Source organism: Micropterus salmoides, unplaced genomic scaffold, assembly GCF_014851395.1.
Source record: "Micropterus salmoides isolate LMB-PRFRI ecotype aquatic unplaced genomic scaffold, ASM1485139v1 Ms_hic_scaffold_1, whole genome shotgun sequence".
NCBI classification, from domain to species: domain Eukaryota; kingdom Metazoa; phylum Chordata; class Actinopteri; order Centrarchiformes; family Centrarchidae; genus Micropterus; species Micropterus salmoides.
The window spans coordinates 42,101,756-42,116,238 of NW_024040040.1; the positions used below are offsets into that span (position 1 = coordinate 42,101,756).

Here is a 14,483-nt window from a genome sequence, read left to right on the forward strand (position 1 = left end):
TACTTTGTTTTTTCATTTGTTTACAAAAAACAATGAAAAATCTCATAATTTTGACTTAAATCTCATAATTATGTTTTATATCTCATAATCTGCAAATGGGTATTGCACACCTGTGCTGTCTGATCAGCATCTTGATATTGATATTGATTATCTCGGCAAAGGAGAAGTGCTCAATAACACAGATTTGTGAATAATATTTGAGAGAAATAGGCCTTTTGTGTACATAGCGAGAGTCTTAGATCTTTGAGTTCAGCTCATGATGAGTAGGGGCAAAAACAAAAGTATTGTGTTTATATATTTGTTCAGTGTAAATAGTAAATCAACTAACATGGAAATGCTTGTGTATATTCCTGTTAAATTGACTCATTATGTTGTGTCAGGTTCTCAGTACCAGTGCAAATGTAGAAATCTGATGGAATGAAATTCATGTGAGCCAAATGAATGAACCTCTTTATGATCTGTATAAACACAGCCATCCTAAAGCATTCTGTCTTTGCATTTGATCATCATCAAATTACATTCATTATATTCTATATAACTACCACACCTGAATATTTGCAACCAAATGACATTATTCGCTTTTACCCTGTTAAAATAAAATTTACAAACCTTTTTTCCCAGTTAGTGTCCACAAAAATAAGTAGTAAGTAGAAGGTAATTTAATAAAACTGACTGAATGACAAGTAAAAGATAACTTGTGTCAGCATCTGTCACACTAATACTGCGATGTCTTGAAATGATTAAGCCATTATTGCAATTAGGTTGTGAGTTATTTGTTAACACGCTATCATTCATTACCAATAATTATATGAACACACTGTACTGCACACTGAACACACCGCTCCTCTCCCTGTACACCAACAGCTGCACCTCCAGTCACCAGTCTGTCAAGCTCCTGAAGTTTGCGGATGACACCACCCTCATTGAGTCCACCTACAGGTGGGAGATCGACCATCTGGTCACCTGGTGCAGCCAGAACAGTCTGGAGCTCGACGCTCTGAAGACAGTGGAGATGGTCGCAGACTTCAGAAAGAGCACAGCCCCACCCTCCCTCATCATCCTGTGTGACTCCCCAGTCACCACTGTGGACTCCTTCAAGTCTCTCCTCAAGTGGGAGCTGAACATCACCTCCCTCCCCAAGAAGGCTCAGCAGAGGATGTACTTCCTGCGGCAGCCTGCCAAAGACAATGATGGTGCACTTCTACACCGCCATCATTGAGTCCATCCTCACCTCCTCCATCACCATCTGGTACGCTGCTGCCACTGCCAGGGACAAGGGCAGGCTGCAGCGTATCATTCGCTCTGCAGTGAAGGTGATTGGCTGCAATCTTCCTTCTCTTCAGGACCTGTACACCTCCAGGACTCTGAGGCATGCAGGAAACATTGCAGCTGACCCCTCCCACCCTGGGCACAAACTGTTTCAGATCCCCTCTGGCAGGAGGCTGCGGCCCATCAGGACCAAAACCTCTCGCCACAAGAACAGTTTCTTCAGTTCCGATAGCACTGGGCTTCCTCAACAAGGCCCGGGTCCCCACTGTCAGTGACTCTCATGCCCTCCTCCCCAAACTCACACACACTCATACACTCTCCTGACCCCACACTTTACAACAACGCTCATCTGTGCTTTATGCTCATGTTTCCAACTTTTGCACATACTTGTCAACATTGTATTATAGTATTATTGTATTTTTTTAATATATTTTGTATACTTGTACATTTATTTGATCTCCTTACTTTTTATATATTTATATTATTATTTATATTTTATGTGTACTGTAAGCACCAATTCATACCAAGCCAAATTCCTCGTATGTGAAAATGTATCTGGCAATAAACCTGATTCTGATTCTGATTCTGTAAGATCTGGACAGCAGTAGGCCATTGCAGGGTGCCTCAAACACATTTTTTAAAAAGGATTTTCTGTGTTGTCACAGTCTCCCTCACAGCAACTGAGAACAGAAACAGAACACAGCTTTAATGGAGGCAAGAAAAGTTAATGAATTATCATTAATATGTTAAGAAACAAGGCACACTAAAGATAAATGTTGCCTACTGGTACTCACATTGTCACTTGTTATTTATGCCTCAGACTCAGACTGATTGGTCACCATGCCAGCAGTATTCCTCAGAAGCCATCGGTTCTTGTGTTGAGCATGTCCAAAGCCCTCATCATAATTCCCTTTTCTTCTGAACAGTTGTTGGTAGTGAAATATGCAGTAGAATTCCCCATATAAAGGTGCGTAATTGTACATGCTACAAATGAGCACAATATGACAAAAGTTTAAATAAAGGACTGCATTTGGTTAGAGGTAGTCAGTAGGTATGTGGCACATTTAGAGTGTGAGATTTTAATAAATGTAAAAATGAATCATTTATATGTAATTGGGCTTCATTTTGCAAATGATTGTTCAAAGTGGCACCCAAACATTTTCTGTCATGGTTTTTACTTGTCATAGCATGAAAAGCACAGGTGGAATGAATAATATTAATTATGCCTCATTTCCACATATAACAGCATTGTAATGCAACAATTTGCAATGTTATTACATAGGCCTTTGTCTGACAAGTCAAAATGTGACAAACATCTATTCAACTTTAATTTCACTTGTCCCCCTGGTAATGTGGCACCCGAGTGTGGAAACCGGTGCTCTAAAAGAACATTATTTAAATAGGCTAAAAAGTTGCACTGTTAATTTTGTTTTTTAAATAGTCTGTAAAAAATTATGGTAAAATGACCCTACTTCACACCTGATTTATTACCTATTGGAAACAACAGTAAAGTGTCTCCTGAGATCTTTACTGTAACAAATGGACCGGGCAGCAGTTAAGAAGAAGAGGCAGCTAAGAAAAAAGGTCACAGAAAGTCACTTTAGAAGACTGCAAACCTGGAAAGGCTGTCTGAAAGATGCTAACAGTAAAAGCAAATATTTTATGTGCTTGTAAGGTACTGCTTCCAAAGCTTTCTGTTTGAACATGTGACCAGGAATGTCTCAAATCTCTATTAAACAGGTAAGATTTATCCTTCATCTGACTGAAATAATGAGTGTCACAAAAGTAAAGGGCAAGACAAGTTGCTAACTTAAGCACTGCTACTGTGAACCAGGGTGATAGCTAGCCCCAATTTGTATGTCTCATTTACAATAGGTTATCAATACATTCGAGTCACAAAGCTAAGCATCTGTTTTCTGAAAGATAAAAAAGCTACCTGTCAACCTTTTATAAACCCAGAAGGTCTTTTAACAACTCTTACCACTGAATAAAAAATCTTTTAACCTGTTTCCCCAAGTTGCAACTGTTTTTCCCCAATCCAAAGATGGTAGTCAGAAATGACATCTGCTCTTGCTCAATGTGTATAACATGAACCAAAATTAAAACAGTTTATTATCAGTTCAATTTTCTTTTGTCTATATTAATGTGATATTCTATTATTGTATTGTTTCATACACAATAAAATGGTATTTTTCTGTTGGTTTCCTGCCTGGACAGGAAACCAGTAGAAGTGTTGCACCTTGGGGAATGTGTTAAAAATAATGTCTTGGTCAAAGGTGGTGGAAAAATGTTGGTTATTTTACCATATATTATTTTAACATGGTCATGTATTTAAAATATGTTAAATATGAGTTAAATATGGAATATTTGCTTTTGATTTAAGTAAGTATTTGTTTTTACAAAAACAGTTGTTGCATAGAAGAGTGGGTCAGCTATATACCAAGCAATTTATCAAATTTATCATCATCAAAGAAACTAAGTCTTTATGGCACAGACAAGAAATAAACATTTGGAATCATTGATTATTGTTTCATGGGGTGAGTTTTCTGAAGAATATTTAAATTTCTCACCTTAATTTTCTCTTGCACTGTTTACAACAGAAGCAAGTTTTGTGAAAAATGTATTTGTCTGCAGTAATTCTTTCCATCGGATAAACTGGCTTCAAACAGTCTGAACACATCTCTCCACAACCTGGCTGAAACTGGCGGGAAAAATGAGACTAAGCTTGGTTAAAATAAAAAGATTGTTTTGACAATAATAAGCATTAATAACAGCAAACACAAGAGCATAAATGAAAACCAATAATACATATTTAATTTCAAATGCAAATCAAAAACAATTTTAAAGAATGCCAGCTTAAAATAAGAAATCCTACAATGTCAATAAGAAAATCCAAAACTAACAACAACCTCATGTAAACAAGCATTAATAACCAACTTAATTTATAATCTTAGCAAAAAAAAAAAATGTACATAACATCTTTGTCATAAAGAATATGAAAAACACTGCCAACTCTTAGGAAACAGTGCATGATTTAAGGTTTCTGATTGATTGGCAGCTGAACTTCTGGGTACTTGGTGACCTGATAGGCTGGACTGACCACTGCCTGTCCTGTGGTTGTTGTAGTTTCTGGATGAGTAGTGACGACAGTGGAGGTTTTGGAAGAGTAAAACTGGTTCCCAAAGTTATCGGTCTTCTCATAGTTCTCTGTGACTGTTTTGGTGCCCATGATACTGTTCCCATCATGGTCAGTCTGCACATTGAGGACACTGAGCTCTCGTTTAGGGTTGAATGTTTTGGAAGAAGACTTTTGTTTACCTCCTTTTCTGGGGTCCCTTTTTCTGTTTTGAGCAGGGCTGTTACATGTCACGTTTTTTGTTGTCTGGAATTTCTCCTCTGTCTTTGGGCTGTGCTGACACGTGGGGCAGATTGTAGTCTCTTGTGGAAGCACCTCAGTTTTATCTGCCTTTCTAGCAGCCGACTGGATGGAGATGAAGGCAGGTGAAGATGGAGGACTTGCTCTTTTTTTTGCAGAGGTTCTGTCAATGCTTGCACCCAGGCTAAGTGACAGATCTGTGTTTCCCTGTGCGGTAGGGCTTTCTTGTATCTGCAGTGATTTTGTTTTGCTTGAAGTGATGCAAATTTTTCTAATATTACCAGAGGATGGGGATCCTTGGACTGTCCCTAATGACTCTTTGAACAGGCACGATAAACCAACAATATCTGAGTCAGATTTCAAAGTAGAGACAGAATAAAGAGCTTTTTTAATGGCTTCCTCTATGTCAATAAGTCTGGCTAAAGTCTGTTCTTTTAGATTCATGATTTCCTCCCTGGCTCGCTCAAGATCTCCAAAAACATGTGCCATTGACGACTTGCTTTCAGCATTGTCTTTCGTTGACGGCATCCTCTCTTCTTTGTTTTCTAGTTTGACCTTTTTTTGTTTCTTTTTGTTGGAGCTGACAACCCAGTCTGGGACGTTTTCAAATACGCCCCTCAGAGACCTTACATCAACCTCGCTCGTGTCCTGTTCAATCTCTTCAACTCGACTGAGAATGCTCCGCAGTTCCTCCTGCTTTCGCAAGTTGTCAAAAATATCCATGGCTGCTGTTATGTTCCCTCTCATGATCTCATCCATGTGAACTGACAGCCGCTGTCGGCGTTCGTCCTCTGTCTCGGTGCGTCCTTTCTTTTCCCTCATCTCAACTTTGCTTTCGTGTTTCATTTCTTTCTCTTGCTTGTCTTTGCTGTCAGCAGTTTGTCCACAGGTGTTTGGTTTATTACATGATGGACCACTTACAGTTTGTTGTGATTCCGCAACCACATGTGTAAATATTGAGGCGTTATTATCTTTGTTGTCAGGCTGTGCAATTTTAACTCTTTTTGGCTTTACAGGAGCATTCTTTACAGTCAATGCCTTTTTACCTCCAAATTTCTTACATGCTCCATGAAAATCTACATGACTTTCATCTGTTTCATTCATATCCTGGGGGCTTTTCTCTTCTGCTGTGGCATTTATATCCTGTTGTTGATTAGTTATATTCTCATTTGTGTTTTTACTTTCCAAGGTGATGATTGAACCTTGGTCTTGATGCCTTACTTCAGTTTCCCGAGACGTCTGTATAGCTTCCTCAAAGAGCTCATTTCTTTGATGATCCACTGAATCTGGTCCTGAGTTTGCACCGCCATTAATTTTGAACAGATCTTGCTTGTATTCATCCTTAAGTGATGTTGATGTAATTGGCAATGGTTGAGGAACTGTTACTTCAGGTCTCTCAGTATTAATTTGGGTTGCTTCAGGTTTGTTTGTGTCGGCTGATTGAATTTCTCTTTGTTTCACTTTCAAACACTCAGGTTTAGGTGGGATGGCTGGTTTTGAACCAACAGGCCTTCTTCTTTTCTCTGAGACAGCACCTGTAGCGGCTTTATTTAGGGTTTCACACAGCTCTGCAATTTGTCCAGTACCTTCGTCTTTGGAGACCTCTTGTATCAGTGGTTCTTGATTGGATTTGGATTCAGTCACATGGCAAACCTCCTCCATAGTGGGCTTTTGAACAAACACTGCATCCTCAAGTTGTGATCTTTCTTTGTGAGGTTTGGGCGAGTTTCTGTATATCATAGCTGCTCTGAAATCTCCTCTAGTGACATTAAGGTTGGATCTCTCCAGAGAATCCAAAGCTGCTTTAAGTTTACCCTCAAAAACAACTTCATCATTCTCTTGTTGTGCAGCTGTTGTTTCAGTACTATCTACAGACACCATAGAAGCTTGAAAGTGTTCTTTCTGGACCACCTCTGTGGCGTTTTGACCCATTTTGCTGCATGTCTCAGTAGTTAGTACTAGTTCAGAATTTGTGTCTTTAGGGCATGTCTCTGTATTCTCACTTTGGTGGTTTGATTGATGTTCCGAGGAGATGTTAGAAGCTGATGGATGTTCATCCCACCTTGGCTGAGTGCATGAGTCCTCTTTTGGGTCCTCCAGTTCTTGAGATATTTCTGCTTTTGTTCCTGAGTGTTCAATATCGCCTGCTGTAACTGAGATCACTGGTTCCTTAAAAGATTCTTGAACAAGGAATTTCTGATTTTTTGACGAGTGATTCAAAGATTTGGTCTCAATCTCGTCCTGTTTGAGGCTTTGTATTGCAGTTTGGAGGTTATTATCATCTACCACCTCAACTAATTGAGCATGGTGGACCCTGCCGTCGTCGTGTGTTTCACGATGTAGGTATGATCCCTGTGGCACAACTGTTGAGTTACATGGTACTTCTTGTGTTTGGTCACCATGCTCCCTAAAGGTATCCTTTACTTGCCCATGAGAGAATACCCCAACATTGCATTCTGTAGAAGACTGGTTCTTTCCTGTGAACGCACAAGAAATTGCGGTAGATTGGGCAATATTTTCACATGCATTTTGCTTTGGTTGAACAGGTCTTTGATCTCCAGAAAACATGTCTTTCAGTCTCTTTACATCCACTGGGACCCATTCTGAAGAACTTTCCTCTGCCTGTTCATGATGAAGATCTATGCCTTCGAGTTTTTGTTCTTGCTCTGTGGGTTCAGCTTGAAGAGTTTTCAAATACTCCAAGTCTCCTTTTTCAATACAACTCTTGAACAGTTTTACATTCCCTTTTACTGTGATTTCAGGCCTTGTTGATCCTTGGCAGGTTTGGTCTTTTGAAGTTTCTAGAAGGCAGCTTATGGTTGATTCAATAACGCCTTTCCTTCTTTGTTCTTGATCATCTGTTTTACACACATCACCTCTTTCTGGCTCTGGTTCATCATACTCTGCACCTTGTGGAGGACAGTAATGTTTCACATCTTCCTCATCAAAATAATTGTAGAGGGAGTAAACAATGACTTCAGCACATTTGTCCACATCCTCCTGGATTATCACTCCTTTCCTCAGAGAGTTATCTTGATTGAGAATATCCTCAACAAGTTGAACCACAGTGGCAGTTTTAAACTCCGTGTCTTGGATGGTAGTGAACTGATGCTGGTGCACTAGTACCCTTACCACTGAGGCCTCCATACTTCCTTTATGATCCTCCTTTAGGTAAGTGATCTGACACTTAAGGTTTGCTCGTGGTAGCAACTGGAGTAGGAAATTCTGTGCACCACCCTCAGTCACCTCATCATATTTTATCTTAGGCCCACCCTCTAATAGTGTGAATTTGGCCTTTTTCGCTAGCATTGTTTCATTCACCTCAATGATTGAGCCATCTGAATGTATGGCATTTATATGATAAAGCCTATTCAATGTCTCCTTGATGTTCTCCACCATCGTCTCAATTTCGTCCTTGTTCTGATGCCTAATTTTGTCAAATGGCATTGATTCAAACAAATGGGTTCTGTTCTTGACATTATCTATCAGATAGTCCTGAGCTGCCCCATTGTTTTCTTCTGACCTTTGGGATTTTGATGTATGTATAAAAGAATGCTCTATGTTTGTTGGGATAAATGGGTTGTTTTGAGAAAGAGCAGCACTCGTTTTGATTATTTCCCCAAATGTTTCTGGATCAGAAAGGCTTGTAGGCTCATTCTCAAAGACCGTTTCACCAGTTGAAACCTCTTCCCTACTTGAAGACTGATGGTCACTGCTTTGACCGCATGGCCCTTGTTTATGGGGCTGATCTTTCAAATTAAGGGGTTTGGTACATGCATTGCTGCGTAGATTCTCTTTGCTACAGATTTCAAACTCCTTTTTTCTTTTTTGGACTGCCCCCTTCTCATCCCCCGAAATAGAAACTTTCCCCTGGAGTTTATTATTTGGATTTAATCTGTTCACAGACTGACTCTCAAATATCCTTCTGGTAGCCTGAACATCTATTCTGATCATCTCCTCCTCACACTCTATGTTAGGATCTGGACTAGAACCAAGTGTTTTGTCATCCTCCACGATCCCTTTAACACTTTCATTATCGGGCCTCTCTTCATGCTCCTCAAACACAGCTGATGTTTTACTGACATCGCCTCTTTCCACTGTTCCCTCTGCCCTGTGCATCTTGGGGGTGTAAAGAGATACTTGTCCTGCCCTGTCACCCAAGGCACAGTTCTCAAATATCAAGCATCTTGAAAGGACCTCTCCCTCGTATCCAGTTTCACCAGTTGTCACCCTAGTCTCGGAGCTCAAAACCTCAGCAAGCTCCTCATCCACAACTTCATCCAACATCTTCAGCTCTGGGTCAGTGTGCTTCAAGAGCCTTCTCAGCTCACATTTCTGCCGCTTTTGGAATAACTTCTCTTTGGAGAGTTGGGAAGGCATGGACTGTTGGAAATGTGCCCCAGAGATGTCTTCTGTTCCTGGCTGATGTCTGGCTGAAGCAGCTGGAAACAGTTCATCTCTCTTTTGTTGGGAGTCTTCAGCCATCTTAGAAGAACAAAGTAATGTTCTCATCATAGAGTCTTTTGTCACAGAAATTAGCTATCCAGTGAAAATCATGCTCTAGTGTCTGCAGACATGCTTACATCCTTCCAAATCATGCCAGGCGATTTGCTTTCCGCATGCCAGGTGTCAGTGGGTTAGCTGAGCTCCATAGCAACCAGCATGCACCGCAATGATTAAATAAAAAAATGAAAACGTAGAGTGGATGGCATCCAATATATGTTTCTTTCTGTGGAAGAAATCTGTGCAACTCTCAGGAAAAGCAAGCCTTTGTTTCTTGAGCCGTATGGAATATGATCCTGTGGAAAATGTTTATGCTATTGTGACAATGCAAATCCAATGCACACCATCATGCAAAATGTCTGGTGAGATTCTACCTTACCTTGGTTAGTTTTACTCTTTTCCCAGATTCAGACGAGTGATCTTGTGCCTGGATGGAAACAATAATTATTTCAGGTCATTTGTCCTTGACCTTGTCTGCCAGATTTTTCTTTATCGGTAATCACTATATGACATTTTGTTATTTAATGTATATGACTCTCTCAGAGATAATAAAACTGCAGTGTATAGCAAAAAAAAATGTTGCCACAGTGTATATGAATCATATACTGTACTGGATATTTGTAGAAATGTAGAAATTGCAAATTATTTTGTAGTTTAAGGGTCAAAACAGATAAAAATCATGAAAATCATATATCTCTATAAATAAATCCTGAGACAGGGTGGTATTGAATGCGTGTCATGAAATCGACAAGCAAAACTGCATTTATAGTTAACCTTGTTGGTCATGCTCCAAATTTAGCATTTAGCTTGTTTACCTTGTACAAAATATAAACATAGCATCTTTGAGATTATGCTTATAAAATAGTGGGGAACAAATCCAGGACTGAAAAGAAGAGGAGCACATAAAGAGTACACAGGTGTTTACCGGTTTTAAAAGGCTTTGTGTTGATTCCTGAGGTGCCACCTTTGACAGATAGAGAGCAGACATGGCTTTGACTGAGACACACAGTTTCTCCTTGGATTGGATGAAGGAGCTGTTTCTGAAATCTGCAACTGACCTCCTCTTTTCATCTGCAGAGACATCAGACACCACAGTTTTAATGTGTTAAAGTTATACTGTCTATTACTTTAAAAAAGGCCTTTTTAGAGCTCTCCCAGATCCATGTTGACAATGGTGTCAAGTACTTGACGTGATATATACAGCATGTGCCAACAAATTCTTCAAGATTCAAGATTTGGGGTAAAGACAAAAGTAGTCATAATGTTGTCTCACTTTGTTTACTGGTTATTATTAACTGTCAAAAAGGCAGCTGCTGTCAAAGTAAGGTGCTATTTTCGGAGATAGTCACAACATCATCTGACTGATAATTTAAATAGAACTGAACAAGAGAAATCTCGTTTTAATAACCTACATGTGAGTTGTATGTTCACATCAATGTTACCAAACCTGTGGGTTAATAGTTGTGTGTTAATAACATATTCTAGGCTGACATTTCACAGCTGCCTTGTGGTCGAGTTATAAATGTAGCACTTGTGGTGGAGAGGGACAGACACCCGACTCCACTGACACAAATACAGAGAGTTAAAAGGACAGGCAAGTCACTGCAGTTGACTAAGCACAGAAGAGAAAAAGTAAACACACATACTATACGTCTTTAAATTGTTTTCTATAAACAATTTAAAGATATACAGATAGTTAATCAATTGCCCACTAACAGTTGTCAATCAGAAGCACACAGTAAAACAGACAATGTAATGTTAATTGCTGTAAAGCGCGAACCAGCCTCTAGTGATATTAAAGTCTAATATTTTAATCACATCATATATATTTTTAGCTGTTCCAAAATTCTGTATATATTAACCTTTATGGGTTTAAATGAGCAGGCACATTTTTAAGAGCATGTGCAAGCCATGTAACACTTCTCAGCAGACACATTCAGCAGACTATTCTCTTGTTTCTCCAAAATACAAATCAGTACTCACAGACAAAAATGAACAGCTCTCAGTTCCTTCTGAACTGCCTGTCTTCTTATTTTCTTTCAATCTTTGCGAACGTGTTCAGTTCCAAGATCCTGTTGGTTTGTGTCTGGAAATGGAGCCTCTGCCACTTTAGCTCGCTCCCTCTCTCCGTCTCATTCCTACCCTACTGACAGCTGACCCTTTCACCCTCCTGCACCTATTCAGGACTTGTAGCATGCCAGCTATTTCTGTCCGGTTCTGGAGTGGCCTACTATGCCCGCACCAGGTCGAGTCAATCACCGCTTCTTGCACATTCACTGTGCTGATACTCATCTCTGTTTCACCTCTTCCCTTTCATTCATACTGTCCACAGCTTTGACCTGAGTCATAGGACACACAGAGGGCTTTCCAGGGAATGTGTACCAGGGAAGCTGGCTTCTTTTTTTTTCATTTGCATGAGGATTTAGACACTGAATTGGGCTGATATGAGAAACTAAACATGTGTTTGAGGTGGATCAAAATATGTTTGGGTAAAACTTTATTTTATAGGTCAGCAATTCCCTGATAATTTCCTTGGAAACATAGGGATCTATGTAATTTGGTACTAATTACAGGGAAAACATAACTTTTCTTGAAAGAACAGCTCCGTTTATACACTGTTAATTTATTGTTAATTTACTTTTGGAAACTTTATTTTTCATATATGTTGAACTGAATGCATATCTGTAGTAAAATATTACATTTGCATGTTCAGCTAGATAGATATGCATACAGTTTACAGCTGACCTGCTGTGCACTGACGAAAAGACTCCATGCTAGCAATGAATTTGAATCAATGTAATTAAACACTGTCTCTGTTTTCTGTATAATTAGTACCATATTACATTGTGATTTTCAGGAAATTTCCTGAAATTATTAGGGAACAAAATGTTTTATGGAAGTTTTTATTCTGTTACATTTGTGTTACTCAGTCAGTCCTGTGTGCATTAATTCATGCACAGTGTCTTTGTTCTGTTTTTTTGTGATTCAACTTTGCACTGCTCTAATCTCACCGTTCAGAGTCAAATCAAGGTCTTTAGCAGCTTGAGGGCATAATGCCAGTTACAGTTTCCTCACAACCTTGATCAGGGCTGCAGATTACAGGAAAGTATCTCTTTTGGTTCTCATCACGGAAGTGTATATATGTAGTTCATTTGTAGATGTTTTAATGTTGCTATATGTTGTTTATTTCTGGCCTTTTTATTATTTGTTTTTGTGAACTCTGTCTGCTAATCAGATTTCCCTTCTTGAACAATAAAAGGTCCACTGACAACTAGACGCTTCAGTGGCCTTAGAAATGCCTTTCTGTCATGTTGAATTACACTTTGAACCTTTATTTGCCAGCTTTATTGGGCAGTAGGTGATAATACATAGTGGTGAGGTTGGTGGGTCATCACAGAGCACACTTTGATGAATATTGTCTGGTACTCACCAGCTTGAGAGGCTGCAATGTTTTCAAAGTCAGTCCCCCCTATTGTTTTTCTCCCTTCCATCCAGGTCTGATTCACCACCTAGAGAGAGAAATAATGAACTGTCTGTGCCATTAAGTAGACTTATATGTCTGTTCATATGACATTGAAATGAATTAATATGTATTAATTCTATTTTTAGAAGTTACAGGATGGATTTGATAGAAACGTGATGATTTCAAGTTAAATGTGTGTTGAAAAATTAATCTATTAGTCCCAAAAAGATTGACAGGTATCTTCGTACATGATGACATGTAAGTTAAAAATAAGTTATGGATGTTTTCTGATACGTTTGAGGTAGAACAGTGGTTGTTTTAACATGATTTTTTGATTGCCTTTTAGCATCATTAACTGGTGCATCAGCAGACATTTGGGGTCTTCAGTTCCCCTGCAGAGCTCATTACCTCTTCAACCGCTCCATTCATCACTGGCATGATGTCTGCTGCTTTGTGGGGTGCAGTGAAACCTGCAGCTGTGAAACTGCTCTTCACCTTGTTTCCTGTGGCTGCCTTTGATTCAAACAGAGTCTTCAGGGCCTCTATGGACACCGCACTGTTTTGAAGGCTCCCCATTGACTTACTGCGGGTCAAACTGGTCTTGGCTCGAGACTGTTCCCTATCGTCATTTCTCCACATCAGAGATTCCAGTTGAGTCTCTTTAACCTCCTGTAGAGATGGGGTTTTCTGACAGTGACACACATAGAAGCATGTTTGCACAAAGGAAGATGCTTTGTGTTTGACTTTACAGGCAGCTCAAAATTGTCATAGTGTACAGTCAGCGGTTACCTCTTTGAACACCTGCTTTTGCTTTTCTTGTTTGGATGCACTGACTGTTGTTTGATACCTGTTACACAAACGCCTTATTAATCATCTACTAACAAGTACTGCATGTAGAAGGTTATAGAGGACTAGACTATGTGCTTAGTTGTCACAGATGTACAAAGAGCGAGGAAGATGACGTCACTTTAACCTGGCAACTAGCTGGGACACCGACGTTGTCTTGCCCTGCAGCGCTGCCTGTGTCCAGGTGGGCATGTTACATGACGAAGGGATGCTCCTCTGTGACTGGCTGCGCCTCAGGTTGCTCTTCCAGTCCATGACCAATCACATCACAGCAGCACACAGTTGCAGATGACTATCTCACCTAATATACAGTACATGACGGATAATCAATGACATTATGTCCATTATGGCAATGCATTTTCTCTGTAAAAGATCAGCAGACCCTGGATGTCATAGTCTGTTAATTATTTAAGCCCAGCAATACATTTTGTTTTAACCATCATCTTAACACGGCTAGTGAGTATTTTATCTACTCATAAAGCTATACATTGTAAAAATGGCAGGTTGTCACATCAACTGTGCCTAACCCTTAATGAATGACATGCTGAAACGTACAACCTTTTCGAGGATGTCATGCAATTTTACGGCAATGTTAAAGAGAGCAATAACTCCAACTAGTCAATTTAGAGAAAACTGACATTTCATGAAAACAAAGTGCCGGAGTACATAGAAGAGATTTTGAGTGGAATCGTTACCTCACAGATGTCAGTCGAAGTCTGCTCCCCATGACAATCAGAAACACTTCTGCAGCATCACAAGACAAGCACACGATGTGATGCGTTTGAGAGCAAAGTCCTTTTTCTTCCGCATTACTGCAGATTGTGATAAATGATCTATCAAAACTTCTAGAGTAGCAAACAAGGACGTAAATCCCCCAAATATTCGTCAGTAATACAATCTGCATCTGCTGCTTTTATCTGAAATCCACAAACAGATTTTATTAATTACATTTTGCTCTATATCAATCATGTTTTGGCATTATTGTGTGCTTTGGCTTAATTAAGATAAAATGAGGTTAACTATATT

General features: G+C 39.5%; 1 protein-coding gene across 3 annotated transcripts; it reads right to left on the reverse strand.

Moving 5' to 3' along the window:
• Positions 1–3,978: 3,978 nt before the first annotated feature.
• On the reverse strand, positions 3,979–14,204 carry LOC119910329 (xin actin-binding repeat-containing protein 1). 3 transcript variants are annotated; one of them, XM_038728883.1, is made up of 8 exons: positions 14,153–14,204; positions 13,585–13,758; positions 13,401–13,458; positions 13,020–13,280; positions 12,579–12,657; positions 10,074–10,219; positions 9,528–9,575; positions 3,979–9,130 (listed from the first exon to the last, which is right to left on the reverse strand). In XM_038728883.1, exons 2-8 carry the CDS (start codon positions 13,710–13,712, stop codon positions 4,304–4,306), a joined length of 5,547 nt encoding a protein of 1,848 aa, XP_038584811.1. In that variant the 5' UTR covers positions 13,713–13,758; positions 14,153–14,204; the 3' UTR covers positions 3,979–4,303. The 3 variants fall into 3 exon arrangements, with proteins under 3 accessions (XP_038584811.1, XP_038584801.1, XP_038584820.1); XM_038728873.1 differs by having other exon boundaries at positions 13,020–13,298; XM_038728892.1 differs by lacking the exons at positions 12,579–12,657; positions 13,020–13,280; positions 13,401–13,458; positions 13,585–13,758; positions 14,153–14,204 and adding an exon at positions 11,132–11,309.
• Positions 14,205–14,483: the final 279 nt, after the last annotated feature.

Coding starts and splice junctions, on each gene's coding strand:
- LOC119910329 (XM_038728873.1), bottom strand. CDS start 13,712: ATGGACTGGAAGAGCAACCTGAGGCGCAGCCAGTCACAGAGGAGCATC. Junction 10,220..12,578: donor CATTGCAGCCTCTCAAGCTG/GTGAGTACCAGA, acceptor ATGTCTCTGCAG/ATGAAAAGAGGAGGTCAGTT. Junction 9,576..10,073: donor CACAAAGCCTTTTAAAACCG/GTAAACACCTGT, acceptor GTTTCCATCCAG/GCACAAGATCACTCGTCTGA.